At 21.1% G+C, this 13,259-nt stretch overlaps 3 protein-coding genes across 3 annotated transcripts; 2 read left to right on the top strand and 1 right to left on the bottom strand.

Annotated features, from left to right (window-relative positions):
* Positions 1–341: 341 nt before the first annotated feature.
* Positions 342–3,155, bottom strand: LOC551436 (T-complex protein 1 subunit theta). The gene is made up of 5 exons (XM_623829.6): positions 3,009–3,155; positions 2,023–2,325; positions 1,277–1,921; positions 756–1,196; positions 342–687 (listed from the first exon to the last, which is right to left on the bottom strand). The coding sequence occupies exons 1-5, from the start codon at positions 3,066–3,068 to the stop codon at positions 502–504; spliced, it is 1,635 nt and encodes a 544-aa protein (XP_623832.1). The 5' UTR covers positions 3,069–3,155; the 3' UTR covers positions 342–501.
* Positions 3,156–3,560: 405 nt separating this feature from the next.
* LOC725883 (guanine nucleotide-binding protein subunit gamma-1) lies at positions 3,561–3,881 on the top strand. Its single transcript, XM_006561377.3, has one exon. The coding sequence runs from the start codon at positions 3,595–3,597 to the stop codon at positions 3,805–3,807; it is 213 nt and encodes a 70-aa protein (XP_006561440.1). The 5' UTR covers positions 3,561–3,594; the 3' UTR covers positions 3,808–3,881.
* A 980-nt stretch (positions 3,882–4,861) lies between these two features.
* On the top strand, positions 4,862–12,752 carry LOC100578071 (DNA polymerase zeta catalytic subunit). Its single transcript, XM_026445708.1, has 18 exons — positions 4,862–4,915; positions 4,988–5,135; positions 5,239–5,425; positions 5,537–5,630; positions 5,715–6,188; positions 6,253–6,481; positions 6,572–7,696; positions 7,759–7,816; positions 7,920–9,105; positions 9,181–9,331; positions 9,418–9,966; positions 10,043–10,355; positions 10,456–10,774; positions 10,836–11,084; positions 11,519–11,632; positions 11,713–12,131; positions 12,247–12,475; positions 12,574–12,752. Exons 2-18 carry the CDS (start codon positions 4,997–4,999, stop codon positions 12,736–12,738), a joined length of 6,000 nt encoding a protein of 1,999 aa, XP_026301493.1. The 5' UTR covers positions 4,862–4,915; positions 4,988–4,996; the 3' UTR covers positions 12,739–12,752.
* Positions 12,753–13,259: the final 507 nt, after the last annotated feature.

The following is a 13,259-nucleotide window of genomic DNA, read 5'->3' as shown; positions in this document are numbered from 1 at the left end:
TATATGTAAATTTAATTAAACTAAATATATTTAATGAAAAATTTTATACTTTATATTATTTTACGAGATAATTTATTATTAATAAATATTGTTAAAATATATTTTATTATTGCATTAATTATAATGTTAACCTCTATGTTATAATTTAATGTTACAATTTAAATAACAACTTAAATAAATTAATAAAAAATTAAATTTTTAAAAATATTATGTTTTTAATAAAATAAGAAAAATTGAACAATTAAAATAAAAATATATTTAATTTGTATATAACTAGTTTGAAGGAAAATATAAAACATTTTAATTTTTATGTATGTTTTTTTCATTAAAAAAAGTGTGAATAAATGTATTAATGTTTTCTTTACAAATATTTTTGTTTAACATGAAGTTTAATGTAAAGCCAATTTAATGTAACATTACAAAATAAATATAAGAATTAGTGAGTAATTAAATGTTTTATATGTATACATTGAAATTTGTATATATGAAATGTTTTATATATTACTCGTCGTCATCACGAATACCACCACCTGGTACTTTTGGTCCTCCTGCACGTTTTGCCATAATAATTTGATTGACTTTAAGTACAGTGCATGCAACACCAACAGCATATTTTAAACCCCATTGTTTTGTTAAGAATAAATCTAAAATCCCACTTTCAACTGTATCGATAAGACCTCCTTTTTGCTATAAAAAAATATATTTTATTACAAATTAATTATGAAGTTTAATAAAAAATTTAAATAAATGCGTACATCAATGTTAAAACCATAATTTTTTTTGCCTTCTTTATGTGCAGAATAAAGTTTGGATAAAAGTTCTGAAGCATAACTTCCACTATTTTCTGCTAAGGTTTTTGGAAAAACTTCTAGAGCTGTTGCAAATCTGCGTACTGCATATTGTTCTAAGCCTGGTAAAGTATCTGCATAAGTACTAAGCTGTGAAGCAAGTTCAATTTCTGTAGCACCCGCTCCAGGAACAAATCTTCCATCTCTTGTTATTCCTTTAAATGTATTAACTCCATCATCGATAGCTCGTTCAATATCATCCATATAATTTTCTGTAGATCCTCGAACGATTATAGTGCTAACACGACTATCTTTACCACTTATTGCAAACTTTACTACTATAGTATCACCAACTTCATCAATATATACTGAATCTGCATATCCCAGTTCTTCCTTAGATGGTGGAGCCTAAAAACAAAAATAATTAATTAGATCTTTATAATATATTAAAAAATAAATGATTAAAAAATAAAATTATTTTTCTTAACTAGTTTTGAAAGTGCAGTAGCACCAACAGTTTTACATAATCTCCTAATATCAAACTTGCTAGGTATACGAACAGCCATTAAATTATATTTATTCATATAATGTAAAGCCATATCTCCAAACTTTCCTCCTGAAACAATCACACTAGCTCCACTATCAGCAATTGCTTTTATTTGAGATTCTAATAAAGATTCCTCTCCTCTAGAGAATTTCATTAATTCATCTGCTGTCTTTATTAATACTGTTCCTTTTGTTTCAGTTTGTATGATATCTACAGCACAAGTATAGACAACAATTTTGCTATTATCTTTTCTTGTAACATCTCCTTCAACTTGTCTTTTAAATACCATTCCTTGTACAACTTCAGAACTGGATATACCACTACCAAGTATTTTACAAACACGTACATTATCTACATTAAAAGTACTCTTTTTTGGTAAAATAGAAATACAAGCTTGTGCAACAAGAGAAGTAAGTGGTTCTTCATTTCCATATTGTTTACTCATAATAGCTGTTTTAATTCCCATTTTTATTTGTTTTTCATCTTTATAATCTTTTATTTCATAACAAACTAATGTTGGTAATATTTGTAAAACTTTCTCTAACGAAGCTTCATATCCTTCAACTATTTCAGACGTAGTAATTCCCTAATATAAAAATATTGATATAAAAAAATGTTTATTATTTATATATTTCTAATTTATGATTATAATTAATCAAATAATATTAATTATTTTAAAAATTTTACCAAACGAAGTAATTCTTCTGCAGCTTCAAGAAGTGCACCAGCAAAAATTATTACAAAATTAGTGCCATCACCAACTTCTGCTTCTTGCATTTTTGATGCAAGAACTATTAATTTAGCAGCTGGATGTTCAACTTCTAATTCATTAATAATTGTAGCAGCATCATTAGTGATAAACAATTTTTCAATATGATTAATTATCATTTTATTCATGCCATTTGGGCCATAAGCAGTCCTAACAGTTTGTGCAAATTGTTTACATGCTGATATATTTCCATATACTGCTTCTTCTAAACCTGAGAAATACTGAAAGAGAAAATAATATTACATATTATAAAATTATATTATCAATAATTAACATATTATTGAATATATAAAATATATTTTAATTCATATATTATTTTTTATTAATTATAAAATAATATTAAAATAATATAAATAATATTAAAATAATTGTATGTTTTATAATTTTTCTTATAAGTTTATTACTTATCTAAAAACTACATGTAATTAAAAATTAAAATTTATTAAATATAATTTTACAACTAATGATATAAATTGTTGATGAGTAACATATCTTAAATTATAGTTTTTTCATTTATAATGACAATTCTCTAATTTTATATTAAATAATATTGAATACCTCATATTTTTTTTAATTAATAATTTTTTTTAATTAATTATTAATAAAATTATTACTATCGTATAAAGAAATCTATTAATATTAATAATTTGTAATTTGTAAAATTTTATTATATATGTATAGATAATATTAATTTAATTATAAAAAAATATTGGTAAAATAAAAATAAAAAGAATTTAAAAATTTTTTTTTTGATTTTAAACAGAGTATAAAAAATATATGTTAAATATCCATTCATAAAAGATAATGTTTGATGTTTGTGTCATATTTCATTTGACAAATATTTTTTAATCATAATTTAGCTTATAATATATAAATAAATATTCAAAAAACATTTTGTGCTTACACGAGCTCCTTCTTTAAGCATTTGGGCCATGCCCGGTGCCTTTGGTACATGAAAAGCCATGATTTTTTTAAAAATCAGATTTTTATACCTCGTGTGTATTTTAAGATTAATAGGCAACTTTTAAGTCAAAAATAATGAACAATCTAGATGTTTTTCCATAATTGCGATTACAGCGACATCGCTCTTTAATAATTCTAATCTTAAAATTATAAAAGTTTTTATAATATCTTTTATTAATTTTTAAATATTTAATAGAATAATAAAAAAATCATTATTTATTTAAATTTAAAAAAATATTTATGTAAATTTTATATTATTGTAATAGTTCTGATTATTAAAATTAATCTTTATGAAAATGAACCTTAAGGGATAGGCTTGAAATATAAAACTGATAAAATTTAGTGGTTTGTAGTAAAAGTATAATAATAATTTAAGTATCGTCAAGTGTTCCATATTTTTGGAATTTATTATTAAAAATTGGTAAATTAAATTTTATAGAAATTATAAATAAATAATCAAAAGAAATTTAAAATATATTTTTGTATATTTTAGTATTTCATAAAAAATTTTGTTGCCTTTATCTGTTATGGATATGGTGACTACGAATTTACAACAACAACGACAAATCACGGAGCAGCTACGACGTGAAGCTGCTTTAAAACGAATTACGGTTAGCAAAGCTGTCGAAGATATCATGAAATATATCACAGAACACGAACAGGAAGATTATCTTTTGGTTGGTTTTTCATCACAAAAATCAAATCCCTTTCGTGAAAGAAGTTACTGTACCATTTTTTAAACTTGCATGTTTAAAATAAAACAAATTATTTTAATTTTTTTCATTAAATATTCAAATTTTAATGTTTAAATTAATATATTGTAATATCATTTATATTATGAATATTCAATATACATTTAATTCAATTTAATTTAATTCAGATCATCATTGTCTTATTTTTTATATATATAAAAAATATATTCATTTTGATATTTTGATATTTTGATATTCATTTTATATAAAAATTAAATGAGAATTATTATATTAATTAATAAAATTTGAAGAATTTCATTATTATAATTTAATGTTTCATTATTATAACTTTATTGGCCTATGAATGTATCACAAAATGCGCACACACAAGTGATTTTTAACTTGACGTATCAATATCATATTATATATATCATATATATATATGAAAGTAAAATGTTATTTTGTACAATGTTGATCTTATAAAATATAATATTTTTTAAATGATATTATGAGAACATTATTCAGTAAAAAAAACATATTCTATTTTCATTCACTACAATTAAAATTGAAATTAAATATTTCAAATGTCTATTATATATATATATCTATTATATTTATATCTATTTATATCTAATGTATATACAATTTATTTTGCTAACTATATATGTTTAAATAAAAATGCATTTATAAAATTTAAATTGTAATATAAAATAAAAATATGTGACAAAAAGTATAAATTTTAATTTTTATTATAAATTTTATTTTATAAAATTAAGATTTATTTATTTTTTGATTTAAATAAACAGTATATATGACTGTATTATTTGTAACATATTAGAAAAGATATCAGTTGTATGTGAATTTGAAAATTATTTTTTAGAAACAATGTTAAAAATTTAACATTTAAAAATAATAATAATATGATATTTATAAAATATTTTCAAAAAAAAATTGCAAATTTGGAATTCTAATTTTGACATTTGATGTTAATAAAAAAAAATTATAAGCATAACCTAGAATTTTATATTTATCATTGTCTGAATCAATATAAATAATTGATTAAAACATTATTAAAAAAAATTTTATATAAATATTCAATAGAAGTGCTTCCACTTATTATACAAATATTTTCTATGTGTGTTTTATAATTATTCAGGTAATTATTTAAATAATTAATTTATTTGTTTAAACAATAAAAAACACGTTAAATATATTATTTTATTTATAGATATCAAAAATGTTTTCAATTAATTTAGTAGTTTTGGATAGTTATCAATCAACTCCACTATCAGAATTAGATGTAACATTTTCAGATTTTCGAGGAAATGAAATTAGACAAGTCCCAATTATTAGAATCTTTGGATCTACTTTATCTGGTATATCATAATTTATATATTTAATTATTTAATTATTTAATATTTAATTATTTGTTTTTCTAATTTTGACATTTGATGTTAATTATTTATTAATTATGTTAAGGAATAAAAACATGTTTACATGTACATGGAGTATTTCCATATATATATATACCATGTACAATAAATAACAATGTTGATAGCTTTATGTATAAATTAGCAGCAGGAATAGATTCTGCAATAAATATATCTTTGGGATCTGCAATGTCTAATATTCAACATGTTTATAAAATTCAACAAGTTTATGGAATGTAAGAATATTAAATATTGTAAATATTAATTATAAGTATATTAATATATATTATTAAATATAATGAACTAAAATATTTATTATAATACTTACAATAACTAAAATATTTTAGTCCTCTTTATGGATATCATGAGAAGAAACATTTATTTTTTAAAATTTATTTTTATAATCCAGCTATAATTAAACGAGCAGCTGATTTATTGCAAGTATATAATATTTATATTTATAATTATTTTTTTCTTTTTATTAAATAATGCAGAATTAGTGTCAAATATTCTATTTTGTTCCAGAATGGTATGGTACTTAATCAAACTTTACAACCACATGAAGCACATATACCTTTTATTTTACAATTTATGATTGATTATAATCTTTATGGTATGAGTTTAATAAACTTGAAAGATGTTAAATTTAGACAATACACACATATGAAAGAAAATTCTCAAAATGAAAATTCATTAAATTCATTTGATTCACAAAAATATCTTCCTTCATCTGTTTTAAAACAAACTACTTGTAAATTAGAAGTAGATGCACAAGCAAGTGAAATATTGAATAAACAAGAAATTCAGAATGATTTTGATTTAAATCCTGGTCTTGCAGCCATTTGGAATGAAGAAAAATATAGAAGAGAAGCAAAAGGATTACAGAATATTGAATCACAATTTTTATATTCCAATACTAATGAGAGAATTTATAATGTAACAGAAAATGATATTTATCAAGAAGAAAGATTTATAAAAAGATTACAATCTATATCAGAGGTATGAAGTTATTCCAAAAATTTCCATATAGAAAAAACATAATTTAATTTATTCATGCTTTTAGATCAGTGATGATATAATATCAATAATATCAAAAGAACATAGTTATCCTTTAGAATTAGAAAATGAAGATAATTCATTTAGTGCTTCATATGTTCCTAATCATTTTAAATCATTAGTATTAAATAAGGAAAATAAAAATGAAATACTTTTAAATAATGATTTATTAAAACTTAAAAAATCTGAAATAAGAGAAAGTTTATCTCAAGATAAAACAATAGAAAATAGTATTTGTAAGTAATAATACTATATAATAAATATATTTTTCTTTCAAATTTTAATTTTTTTTTCTTAAATTATTGAACACAAAAATTATCTTTTAGTGGATTCAGAAGATATGTATTTGCTTGAAATATTAAATAATTTAATAGAAGAAAATGAAGAAGAAAAAATTATAGATAATGATAGTATGTTAGGTTCTCAATTTTCTATGTTAAGCAACGAAATTAAGGATGATAATGAAGATGATGAGATTGAAAATTTGAATATTACAAGTTTAGATTTAAATATTGATTCATGGAATTCAACTATTGAATTTGAAACTAAGACCGAAGATAAGAAAACAGATTACATAACTGAATATAATATTGAAAAAACTATTTCAACAGATCTTCCTCAGTATGATGGTTCAAGTGATTTGATTTTAAAAAATAAAAAACAATTATCATCGAAATTTATTAAAAATAGAATGAAAAAAGAAAGAAAAGTATGTACAAAATCGAAGAAATTTATATTGCATTTTAATAAAAATATAAATGAATTTGAAAGTAAACATAGAAAATTAATGCAAACTGAAAAAAAGTTATTCTGTTACAAAGATTTAAATATATATAAATTAGATCATCAAGATTTAGATGTTTATGATATTGATGAAATATTTGAATATAAATTAACATTATATAAACATTTAAAGAACCCAATAAATTTTGAGAAAAAACCTAATTCAATTAGTCATGAATCATATCATACTATGGATAGTATTTTAAATAAATTAAATATACCAGCATTTGATGGTAATACAATTGATAGTTGTAGTGATTCTGAATCAGATAATAATATTACTATTAATAGAGAGGAAAAACGTATTTGTGTTTATAAATCATCTATAAAATCTAAAAGTGACAAAACTATTGATAATATTTCAGCAAAAAAACGAAAATTTAAATTGGAAGATTCTAATTTGCAATCTACACATAAACGATGTAATTTACAAAATGAATCACATTGTACTCCAACAAAAATAAAAACTGTACACAGTCCATGCTCTGTTTCAAAAAAATATTCTCCACTTAATATAAAAATAATATCTCCAAAAATAGATAAAAATATTAAAAATAACGAATTTTGTAATTTAAAATCTACTTATAATACTTTGAAACAAAATAATCAACAACTAAGAATGAATCTATTTCATGAAAAAATAAATATTACTTCAGAGTCAAATCAAGGTAATATATTATTATAAATTTTTTTTTTATATATTTAACTTTTTATATTTCATTCTTTTTAGCATTCTTTACACATAATGAAGCTTTAAATATTAATAAAACAATTATTTTTAAAGATAGGTAAATATCATAAATATATATAAATATTTTTAATAAATTATATATATACACATATATGTATAATATGTATATATAATATTTAAATTTTAATTTTTCATATTAGCAATATGTATGAAGAATTAATTGAAAAAAAAGATAGAGCATCAACAACAAAATTTAAAAAAGAATTTATTACTAAAAATAACAAAGCAGTTCGTAAAAGATTAAGTTTTGTAAATATTAATGAAAAAGATATTAATGAAAAAAATATCGTAAAGAATGATATGAATTCCGAAAATTTATCTTTAACAGAAAAAATGATTAATGATATTGATCTTACTAATATTTCAGTAATAAATCATCCCGAACATTCTAAGTTATATACAAAAAATAATGAAAAAATGAATTATGAATTTAATTTTCCAAGTACATCGAAAAATAATGTAAATTTAAATATAGATAATATTTCAAATAAAATATCATTGATAAATAAAAATACAGATGAAGATGAAGATGATTGTAATATGACATATACTCAATATCTTAATAAAAAATTAGAAGGGAAATTAGATATTTCAAATATTATATTACATGATAATACAAGTGATATAAAAACTAGATTAATTATCATTACTACTAAATTTAATCCACCAAGCAGAGAAAAGATTATAAATTCTATGAAAATGTATGATATTTTAGAATTAAAAAGCAATACATTATTCTTTAGTAATAAAATTGATTTGATGAAGTACAGAGAAAAAGAAAGTAATTTAAGTAATAGTAATATTTACAATGTAATTCCATTTAAATGTAATTTAGACAAAGTTACAGGGATTAAACTCTGGCGACGAGTAAAAATAAATGAATTTTATCCTTCTGGTTCAAGTATAAAATCTTGTGACATAAAGAGAATTTTAGCTGGATATAATTCATTAATAATTCATCCCCTTATTCATCCACCGACATCAAGAAATGTTAAAACTTGGTTAAAAGCCAAAAAATATTTATCAAAAAAAAATAAGCATAAAGAAATAAATGATTATATTGATATTCTAAAAGAAAATAACATTAAAAAAACTTTTAATGAAAATATGAAATATCATTCACAATGTTCTAATAATTTAGAGAATTCAAGTGAATCTAATAATACTTTTAATCCTTCCTTACAAGAAATGCTTGAAAATCCATTATTATATATGAATGATACGAGATATTTAGGCATTTCATATGGACAAATTGAATATAATTTGAAAGAATATAGTAATAATGCAGAAAAAGAAAATCATCAAACTGCTAGAAGTTTAAATATGGTGATTATTTTACATTAAAATTTCAAAAGTAATATCATATTAAATATTAAAATTTTTTTCTTTAAATTATTACAGCATCAATATTTAACAATATTAGCAATAGAAATACATGTTATTACACGTGGTAAATTTCTTCCTGATCCAAATCATGATTCAATTGAAGCAATATTTTATGCTATTTATAATGATGTTCCATTATCTTCAAAAATTGATCAAATAGAACATGGTATAAATTAGTATTCTATATTATTTATTTTTAATTATTTTTTTCAAATAATTATAAGCCCAATTACAATTATAATATTATTTTAGGCGTTATTCTTTTAAATTCATCTATAAAAAATTCAAAAGTAAAAAATATATATTCTAGTAATACATGTACTACATCTTATGTATCAAGTGAAGAAGATTTATTAAATAGTCTTATAATATTAATTAGACATTGTGATCCAGATATTTTAATTGGTTGGGAGATAGAATTTCTTTCATGGGGATATATCTTTCACAGAGCTTCTCATATTGGTTTGAATAATTTTATGTCGCAAATTTCAAGGATTTCAAATGCATTTCCAATATCTAAAGGACAATCATTTGATAAAGATAATTTCAGTGATACACAAATACCAGGTCGAATTATTTTTGATGTTTGGAGAGTAATGCGACATGAAATAGCATTATTAAATTATACATTTGAAAATGTTATGTATAATGTCATGCATGAAAGAATTTCATGTCCTACCTTTCAAATGTTAACTGAATGGTGGAATCATGAAAATATGACTATGCAATGGAGAGTCATTACTCATTATATCATAAGAGTTGTAGGTACTCTGAGAATATTAATTCATCTCGATATTATTGGTTTGTATTATTTATTATTTTAACATTTTATTTTATTATTTATTTTGCAATTTTATAATTTGTCATTGTATTTTAGGTCAAACATGTGAACATGCACGACTTTTTGGAATACAATTTTATGAAGTCTTTTCTAGAGGTTCTCAATTTCGAGTTGAGTCAATGATGTTGAGACTTGCAAAACCTTTAAATTATATTCCAGTTTCACCTTCTATACAACAAAGAGCACGAATGCGTGCACCTGAATCTTTACCGCTTATTATGGAACCACAGTCTGCATTCTATACTGATCCATTAGTTGTCCTGGATTTTCAAAGTTTATATCCGAGTATTATTATAGCTTATAACTATTGTTTTTCTACATGTTTAGGTCGTATAGAGCATATTGGTCAGTAAGTATAATATTAATATTTTTATATTTATTATTTATTATTTATTATTATTTATTATTATAATTTTAAATGTACAAATGTATTAAATTATTTATTTTAGATACGAGCCATATGAATTTGGTACAACTACATTAAAGATAAAGAAGAATACTGCTCAAAAACTAGTGGGTAAAATAAATTTTGCACCTTGTGGTGTAGCTTTTGTAAAACCAGAAATACGAATGGGAATATTACCACGTATGCTTTCAGAAATTTTAAATACTCGATTAATGATTAAAAATTCCATGAAACTTTATGGAAATGATAATAATACATTACAACGTATTCTTTATTCACAACAATTAGGTCTTAAATTAATTGCAAATGTCACTTATGGTTATACAGCTGCTAATTTTAGTGGTAGAATGCCTTGTATTGAAGTAAGTAAAATATGTAATTTTTCTATATATTTTTTTATAAAATTAATCATTATTAATCTAGATAGGAGATAGTGTTGTTAGTAAAGGAAGAGAAACATTAGAACGAGCAATTAAAATAGTAGAATCTACAGATAAATGGGGAGCTGAAGTTGTTTATGGTGACACAGATTCTTTGTTTATTCTTTTACGTGGAAAATCAAGAAAAGATGCATTTATAATTGGAACTGAAATTGCAGATAGTATTACTGCAGTTAATCCTCCTCCTGTAAAACTTAAATTTGAAAAAATTTTGCAACCAGCAATATTACAAGTAATATTTAATATTTAATATATAAAATAATTAATTAATAATTTATAATAATATAATAATTTATAATTAATAATTTAAATTAATGTAAAATATATATTAATATATTTATAAAATCTTTGGAAAATTGAAAATATAAAAATATGAATTATTTATTAAATGTATAAAAATTTATGTTTTGAAAATTAAAAAAAGCGAATATAAAAAAAGAGGTATAATAGAGAAAATTTCTATATCTATCTTTATATGCTTTTTTCTAATACAACAATTGCTAATTTATAATTTATTTATTATAAGTATTAACCAATATAAGATTTTATATTTGTTTTAATTTTTAAAATCAAAAATATCCTATAAATATATTAATATATTAATATTATTGTATAGTATTATATAGTATTATATATATTAATTTACAATATTTTTTTTATATTCAGACTAAAAAAAGATATTGTGGTTACATGTATGAATCTCCAGAACAAACAAATCCTGAATATTTAGCAAAAGGAATTGAAACTGTTCGTAGAGATGGTTGCCCAGCTGTAGCTAAAGTAAATAAAATAAAATTATTATGAAAAAAATAAAAAAATATTAATAAATATTATAATTAATAATTAATAATAATTTTCAGATACTTGAAAAAACGTTAAAAATTTTATTTGATATAAAGGATCTTTCTATGGTAAAATTATATGTTACCAGACAATTTGATAAAATTTTACGTCAAAGAATATCTATTCAAGATTTAACGTTTGCAAAGGAATTTCGTGGCTTAAATGGTTATAAAACTAATGCTTGTGTACCTGCTTTAGAATTAACACGAAGATTGATGCGCAAAGATCCACGAGCAATACCTCGTACTGGTGAAAGAGTTCGATACGTTATAGTTGCTGGAGCACCAAATCAACCTTTAATTCAATGTGTGCGAACACCAATGGAAGTAATTTCAGATGAAGGTTTAAATCCAAATTCAATATATTATATAACAAAAGTTATCATACCACCTCTTAATCGATGTTTAAATTTAATCAACATTGATGTTAATACATGGTATAGCATATTTTTATGCTATTTATGTTAATTATTTAATAAATTTTTATAGCATATTTAAATTTTATTTATATTTTATCATTTGTCATCAATACTAATTTTTTTTTAATTTTAGGTATAGAGAAATGATCCATCGTCAAACATCTGATAAAACAATTGATTTATGTACAAATAATCAAAAATTAACTATTCGGCAGTTTTTTAATACTGTTGTATGCGTTACTTGTGGAAATCAAACGCAAAAAGATATTTGCATGAATTGTATAGCAAAACCAAATCAGACAATTACTATTTTATATGAAAAATTAAGATGGTTGGAACGTATTCATCATGAACTTACTATGGTATATGTATATGTTAATTGTATCACATAAAATATATTTTATTTTTTCTAGATATTGAAAACTAAATTAAATTATTAAAAATATATATCTTTTTTTAGATATGTCAATCTTGTACTGGTTATTTAGATGAACCAAAATGTGAATCTTTAGATTGTCCAGTTTTATATCGTTTAATGCAAGCTAAAAGAGATCTCATTCAAATAACATATTTGAATAATATTATTTATAATATTTCTTGTATACATAAAAAAAATATAAACTAATGATTGTTACCTTATCAAATGGAACATATATTCATATCTTTGTGATATATGGAATATTTATAATATGTAATATTGGATAAAAAATTATTTTAAATCTTTAATAAAAAAATTTTATTTCAATTTTGAAAAAATCAAGTTTGAAAATTTACATATATTACACATATACATAACTAATTTTCGGTAAAATTTGTTTAATAATATTATCAAAAAAATAAACTTTAAATAATTTATTTTAAATTTGATTTTCTCAATTTTTTCAAGTACATTTCAAATAAAAAATTTTATTTTATTTTTTCGATTTTTCTTTGTAGAATAATTTTTTGTCTTTAAACATATATCTGTTTTAAAATACTCCATGTAATAATATATAATTATATTTTTTACTATTTTAATTACATATTAATTATTATATGTATATATATTATATTAAAAAATAATAAAATCAAAAAGATATATCTAATACTGAAGTATTTGCAAAAAATTGATTTGAATCTAAAGATTATTCATTATGTCACCAGATA

Source organism: Apis mellifera, linkage group LG16 (genome assembly GCF_003254395.2).
Source record: "Apis mellifera strain DH4 linkage group LG16, Amel_HAv3.1, whole genome shotgun sequence".
In the NCBI taxonomy this organism is placed as follows: Eukaryota; Metazoa; Arthropoda; class Insecta; order Hymenoptera; family Apidae; genus Apis; species Apis mellifera.
The sequence above is the reverse complement of the archived record's forward strand: the minus strand, read 5'-3'. Positions and strand labels throughout refer to the sequence as shown.